Consider the following 7339-nt stretch of genomic DNA (forward strand, 5'->3'; position numbering starts at 1 on the left):
CAAATAAAATTGTAATATATTTAAAGTATATAGCATGATTTGCTATACATATACATTGTGAAAGGAGCTCCACATTCTTAACGCATTCGTCCCTTTTTATAGTTGCCTTTATTTATTTACTGGTTAAGAATGCATAATATCTCATCTCTTAGCAAAATTCAATTTCACAATAGAGTATTATCAACTATAGTCCCTAGCTATACATTAGATCCTCAGAAATTATTCACTTTATAAATGAAAGTTGGTATTCTCTCTCTCCTTGCCCCATCCCAACTGGTAATAATTATTCTACTCTCCCTTCCTGAGTTTGATTGTTTTTTTAGATTCACATATAAATGACACCATGCAGTATTTGTGTTTTTCTGTCTGGATTATTTCATTTTAGCATAACAACCTCCAGATTCATCATTATTGTTGCAAATGGCAGAATTTCTTTTCTGTTTTTAAGGCTGAATATTATATATATATAGCCAAGCTAAATATATATATACACACACACACACACAAACATATATATATATTTAGCTTGGCTTATCATATATGACCTTTATTATGTTGAGGTACCTTCTTTCTATGCCTAGTCTCTTGAGAGTTTTTCTTATCATAAAAAGATGTTAATTTTGTCAGATGATTTTTCTGAATTGAGTTGATCAGATGATTTTTTTTTTTAATTTTCCCACTGTACAGCAAGGGGGGTCAGGTTATCCTTCCATGTATACATTACAATTACAGTTTTTCCCCCACCCTTTGATCATATGATTTTTATCCTTCATTCTGTATACACTGTGTATCACATTGATTAATTTGTCTTGAAACATCCAAGCATCCCAGGAATAAATGCCACTTGATCATCCTGTATATTCTTTTTAATGTGCTATTGAATTTTGTTGCCAATATTATACTGAGGATTTTGTATCTATATTCATCAGGGATATTGGCTGTAAGTTGCTTTTCTTGTAGTGTACTTGTCTGGCTTTGGTATCTGGGTATAACTGATCTTATAAAATGAGTTTGAAAGTGTTCCCTTGTCCTCTATGTCCTCTATTTTTGGGAAACATTTGAGAGAGTTAATATTAATTCTTTAGTTTTTTAGTAGAATTCACCATTGAAACCATTTGGTTCTTGACTTTGTTGGGAGGTTTTAAATTAGTAAACGAAAAGTATTTTAAGTAGAATGCTATGCAGCCTTTAAAATATAGTATAGGGAGTTCCCGTCATGGCTCAGTGGTTAACAAATCCTACTAGGAATCATGAGGTTGTAGGTTCGATCCCTGGCCTTGCTCAGTGGGTTAAGGATCCGGCGTTGCCATGAGCTGCGGTGTAGGTCGCAGACGTGGCTCGGATCCAGTGTTGCTGTGGCTCTGGCTACAGCTCCGATTGGACCCCTAGCCTGGGAACCTCCATATGTGTGGGAGCGGACCAAGAAATGGCAGAAAAAATAAAAAAAAAAAAAGACAAAAAAATAAAAAATAAAAAAATAAAATATAGTATATATTTTACTGAATCCTCTTTAGAGGTTCAGAGGAAATCTCTGCAATATAAATTTAATAACTTTGTGGTCATATTATCATTACTAAAAGTTTATTAATAGTGTATATAAAAGATGGTAAGAGAACTCAGAAGTTACAAAACAATGTTGTGGGTTTACATTCATTTCAAAGTACTTATAAAGTAGTTGCAAAGATTTAAATAATAAATTCTAGTGGTCTGACCCTCTTTATTAAATTCTGTTACTGTTGCTAAATTTGTTTTAGGATTTTTTTTTTTTTTTTGGCTATGCCTGAGGCATATGGAAGTTCCAGGCCAGGGATGGAACCCACACCACAGCAGTGACCTGAGCAATGACAACACCAGATCCTTAACCTGCTGCACCACAAGAGAACTCCTAGGATCTTTTAGAAGATAGTTTTATGTTTTAAAGATCATAATGGATGACCAAAACAGCTGTTTCAAATCTGAGATGCAACGCAGAGATCTCAATTTATAACACAAAAATAACCAACTCGACTTCTAGTTTTTGAAGACACCTGACATTAAAAGATTCATTTCTTTTAATGTTTAAAATCTTGTTTGCCTTTCTGGAATACAGGATTTAGCTCTCACAGTGGTTCTCCAAATGTGGCACTCAGATCAGCAGCATCACCTGAGAGCTGGTTAGGCATTCGAATTCAGGATGTCACCTCAGTCCTCCTGAATCCGAGTTACTGAATGTGGGGCTTCGGTAGCTATGCTAAAGTTGGAGAACCACTGAGCGAGGGACACAAAACTCAGAGTTTACTGAACCACTTCCCCTCTGTGTGAAAACTTCAAAGGCTCCAAGTTGCAGGTGACAGAGAGACAGAGAAAATGAAATATTTTTACCATTCAGTTCAGGCTTCCATTATCAAAGAGGCAAAAACAAAACAACACCCACCACCACCACCAAAAAAAAAAAAAAAACTCTGGGTTCTCACGGGAAACAACATGTTTAAAAAGATGTCATTATAGGTGAGAAAGGTGAGAATTTCATGATCAGTTTTGACAACTACACACACACCAGAGCAGCTGTGGTAAGTTTTCCAATCTTGAATGAGGAACAAGAAAATCTTATGTAAACTGACAGAACGTTATGTTCTTCAAATCGAGTTTGAAAAAGCAAGACTATTCATTCAATGAGCAAAATAAACAGATTGACAAAGACCATGTATTTAATTCCTGTTAATATATTACAAAATGAGTAATTTAAGGAAAACCAGTAAATTGGGAAGGGTACTAATTTTTTTTTTATTTTTGGGTTTTGGCTTCTCTAGGGCTGCTCCCACAGCATATGGAGGTTCCCAGGCTAGGGGTCTAATCGGAGCTGTAGCCACCGGACTATGCCCGAGCCACAGCAACTCGGGATCTGAGCCGCATCTGCAACCTACACCACTGCTCACAGCAACGCCGGATCCTTAACCCACTGAGCAAGGCCAAGGATCGAACCCGCAACGTCACGGTTCCTAGTCGGATTTGTTAACCACTGAGCCACGACGGGAATTCCACAGGAAGGGTTAATGTTTTATGTGTTTATGTAAATATTCAGTACAGTAACTATACTGCAACATGGTTCTTCAGAGAGTCTCCAATGTCACTGTGAAAGACAAGGCCTTGCAGAGATAAACTTTCAGTATAATTTTGGCTTTTTCCTCCCAGTGTTTCCTCATGTCTTTCATAAATACTTATAGATTCAGATGTAAGGCTATAATATGAATTGCAAAGGAAAATTTTGGTATTCGGACCCAATTCTGTTACTTAAGTATTTTTCTGAATCTTTTTTTTTTTCTTTTAAAAATAGATATTAAAATGCTTAGGCCTGCCCTAAAAAGCAAAATTAAAAAAAAAAAATTAAAAAAAAAAAAAGCTTAGGTCTGGAGTTTTCTGGTGGCACAGCAGGTTAAGGATCTGGCATTGCTGCTGCTGCAGTGTGGGTTCTGTCCCTGGCCTGGGAACTTTCACATGCCATAGGCACAGCCAAAAAAAAAAACCTTAGTCCACAGCAGATTTTTAAAAAATCCACCAAATTGTGTGGATTAAATGAGGCATATTTTATGACAAACTCTATCATGGTGTCTATCTCATGAAAATCCTCAAAATTGTTGTTTTTAAATTTCCCTGTTAATAATTACTGGTGTATGGGAATTCCCATGGTGGTGCAGCAGAAACAAATTCGACTAGTATCATTGCGGATGTGGGTTCAATCCCTGGCCTTGCTCAGTGGTGGGGAATCCGGTGTTGCCGTGAGAGACGCTGCTCAGATCCTGCGTTGCTGTGGCTTGGCTCTGGCCAGCATCGGTAGCTATGGTTCGACCCCTAGCCTGGAACTTCCATATACTGTAAGTGCGACCCTAAAAAAAATTTACTGGTATAATTTTGTCACCTTAAAACATTTAATGTGCCAAAATCAAAATTAATTGTGAACAATAATGTGGTTTATTATTTTATGAGTTTAAGGAAAAGGGGGACAAAAAACAAAACACAGAAAGGGAGAAATTACGTTGAAATTATGTTGAAAGCATATCCTTAATCTTTATTAACTTCCTATTTTTTATTAGCAGTGCGAGGCTTTAATAAAAATGTATTAAGTTGGGGATATTCTAGGTAGATTAACCTCAAGATTCACATTCACAGAGAAAGAGAAAGGGGGCTTTTAAATTTGGTAGACAAAACAAAATTTAAAAATTTTAAATTTAATATGGATTTTTATCATAAACCTAAAACTACTGACCCCTGCCAGACAGTACAATGTAGAAGGGCGAGGAGGCAAATGTCAAGATTATTCTTCATGGAAGGGACAAGAGGGAGATAGAATAACCCTGAACCATGAACAGGAGATGGACATTAGAGAAGAGAAAAAAATAAAGAGAATGAGGGAGGCCATTGAACGGCCTAACAAAAGCCTCTCAGACTGAGAGGTGGGGAGGGGGCGTTGATCTAAAGATTTAAGATTCTTCCAGATATCAGTTCTAAGAACCTGAGTTAATGAGAGCCACAAGAACTCTGGTGAAATTTCACATGGTTTAGAATAAAGCCCAAAGAGACGGTCTCACTCGGCAGTTTTTTCCCAGTTGTTGCCCAGAACTCACAGAGGAAGGAAAAAAATGCAGGAATATGAGACACTCCTAAGTGACCCATCAGCCCTCAAATACTGATGTACATTTTAACAAAGAGAGAACTTTTATTTATTTCCACCCCGCAAAGCCCCAAACACAGGATGGGATGATGAACTCAAACTTGACTTCTCTCTTCTCTGAATTGTAGGTCACTTTATACCTCTTCAGATTCTCTTTCTGAAGTTTAGATTGGCTATTGGAATGTTTTCCTTCCACATTTAAAACCACCTCAGAGCAATCACACTGACTCCTCTTCTTTGCAAGTGCCTTTGTATGTAGTAAAAGGTGAATAAACATTTAATGATTTTAAATATTTCAAAGAGAAATTTGTTACATACTAGGAGAAGCTCTGTAAAGTCATAGTAAACAGTATGTTTGAGTGAAATAGAAGTATCCCCTTCATAAATTTTTTTGCCCTTGATTTCAATGAGATGTTTATTGAATAAAATCTTAACAGGAAAGGCAATAACGCTACATAATTTGGCCCTTGGCTCCATAATTACAGGGGCTTTCCCTATAACGGAATTGTTGGTTAGGAAAGAACCTTAGGTATCACCCATCTAACCATATTTCCTCCAAAAGGCCACTCAATCTTCTAAAATACAACAATGTACTATACACAAATAAAATCCATTCAGTTTTAAGAAACCTCTAACCAAGAGCTGATCATTGAGTTTTTGCTTTTTTTCTTTCTTTCCTTTTTTTTTTTTTTTTTTTTTTTTTTTTTAACGGAAGTACCCAGGCCAGGGATCAAATCTAAGCTGCATTTGTGACCTACATCCAGCTTTGGCAAGGCTGGATCCTTAACCCACTACACCACAGCAGGAACGCCCCTGACTTTCTGTTCTTGACTTAAAGCAAAGCAATTGGTTTCACTTGTGGAAATGGAATAGCGTTTTTTAGTGGTGCAAATGCATCTGTTTTTCTATGACAGGACCAGTGATGTAACCACACTTTGCACCTAGCTGTAACTACTGGTTTACTAGTGTTTCTGAAAGTGCTATGAACACAAGAAACATACATATATTCTTCTTTGGATTCCCACCATCTAGGGCACAACTGATGAATAACAGGTGCTTAAAAATAAATTGTTGAAAGAAGCAGCGATGAATAAATGAATAATTTATTTTAACATTTCTCTACTGCATGTCCCCTATCCTCTTTATCTTCCAGTTGCCAACCCAATTTGTATCTTCAACATGGTTATGGCAAATGTAACCACAACGTGCAGATTCCTCCTCATGGGATTTTCCAACACTCGTGAGCTGCAGATCTTACATGCATTGCTTTTCTTGCTGATGTACCTGTCAGCCTTAGCAGGTAACGTCATCATTATTGCCGTCACAACGCTGGACCAACATCTCCAATCCCCAATGTATTACTTCTTGAAGCATCTTTCCTTCCTGGACCTCGCCTTCATTTCTGTCACGGTCCCGCAGTCCATTGACACTTCACTGACAGGCAATGGCTGTATTAGCCACGGTCAGTGCATGCTGCAGGTCTTCTTCTTCACGTCTTTGGCCTGGGCTGAGGTGGCCATTCTCACAGTGATGTCTTATGACCGCTATGCAGCCATCTGCCTCCCACTGCACTACGAGGCCATCATGGATCCCAGAGCCTGCGAGTGGGCTGTGATAGCTGTCTGGCTGAGTGGAGGCACCTCTGGGATCCTGTACACAGCTGCCACGTTCTCCATCACCTTCTGTAGGGCCAAAGTCATCCATCAGTTCTTCTGTGATATCCCCCAGTTGCTGAAGCTCTCCTGCTCCAATGATTACCTGGGAGTGATTGGAGTGGCGGCCTTCATGACGGTGCTGGCATTCATCTGCTTCATCTCCATTGCCCACTCCTACATCCACATCTTTTCCACAGTTCTAAGAATTCCCTCTGCCGAGGGCCGCTCCAAAGCCTTCTCCACCTGCCTGCCCCACCTCTTTGTTGTGTCATTTTTTCTCTCCATGGGCATCTTTGAGTTTCTAAAATCAACTTCAGATTCTCCAACTGCTTTTGATATTATGATATCTCTCTTTTATACAGTAGTGCCCCCAACACTGAATCCTATTATCTACAGCTTGAGGAATAAGACCATGAGGGAAGCTTTAAGAAAATTACTGTTGGATGGTGAATTCACCAAGAAAAAGACATTTTTGTCCTATTGTTGATGGATGGCCAATATTACACCCAAGGAACCTTTTTAATAATTGGAATTTATTCTATATATATACATAGAATATATATTTGTAATATATGTTCAGTAATGTTGAGGAAAAGTAACACTTTTTTTCCTATTGATAAATCATGCACTGTAAGTATCATCACTACAGAAACTCTTCATCTGATATCTTCATTTTATTAGTCGTTGAAACCAATTTTTTGTTATTCTTTCAAATTAAAAGAGAATTATATAGAATCTTTTCATTTTTCTTTTCATATAGGCCCACTACTTTCCCTTTCCTTCCAATACACAAAGACACACAGATACATACACATACACAGATATACCCAACACACATAGCACACTTTTTGAAAAGCTCTGCATACACAATATGACAATAATGGTAGTAAAAAGTGGCAATTTATCCACAATTCCATTAACCACTCATTTAATTTCAAATGTCTATTTTAATTTTTGTCTTTATAAATACCAATTTTGCATATTGGTGCAAACTTATATACAATTATTACATAAACCTACATAGTTTTACCATTAT

At 37.5% G+C, this 7339-nt stretch overlaps 1 protein-coding gene across 1 annotated transcript; it reads left to right on the top strand.

Annotated features, from left to right (window-relative positions):
• Positions 1–5827: 5827 nt before the first annotated feature.
• LOC110258643 (olfactory receptor 14J1-like) lies at positions 5828–6794 on the top strand. Its single transcript, XM_021081934.1, has one exon. It carries the CDS (start codon positions 5828–5830, stop codon positions 6788–6790), a length of 963 nt encoding a protein of 320 aa, XP_020937593.1. The 3' UTR covers positions 6791–6794.
• The last annotated feature ends 545 nt before the right edge of the window (positions 6795–7339 follow it).

This window comes from Sus scrofa, unplaced genomic scaffold (assembly GCF_000003025.6).
Source record: "Sus scrofa isolate TJ Tabasco breed Duroc unplaced genomic scaffold, Sscrofa11.1 Contig2639, whole genome shotgun sequence".
In the NCBI taxonomy this organism is placed as follows: domain Eukaryota; kingdom Metazoa; phylum Chordata; class Mammalia; order Artiodactyla; family Suidae; genus Sus; species Sus scrofa.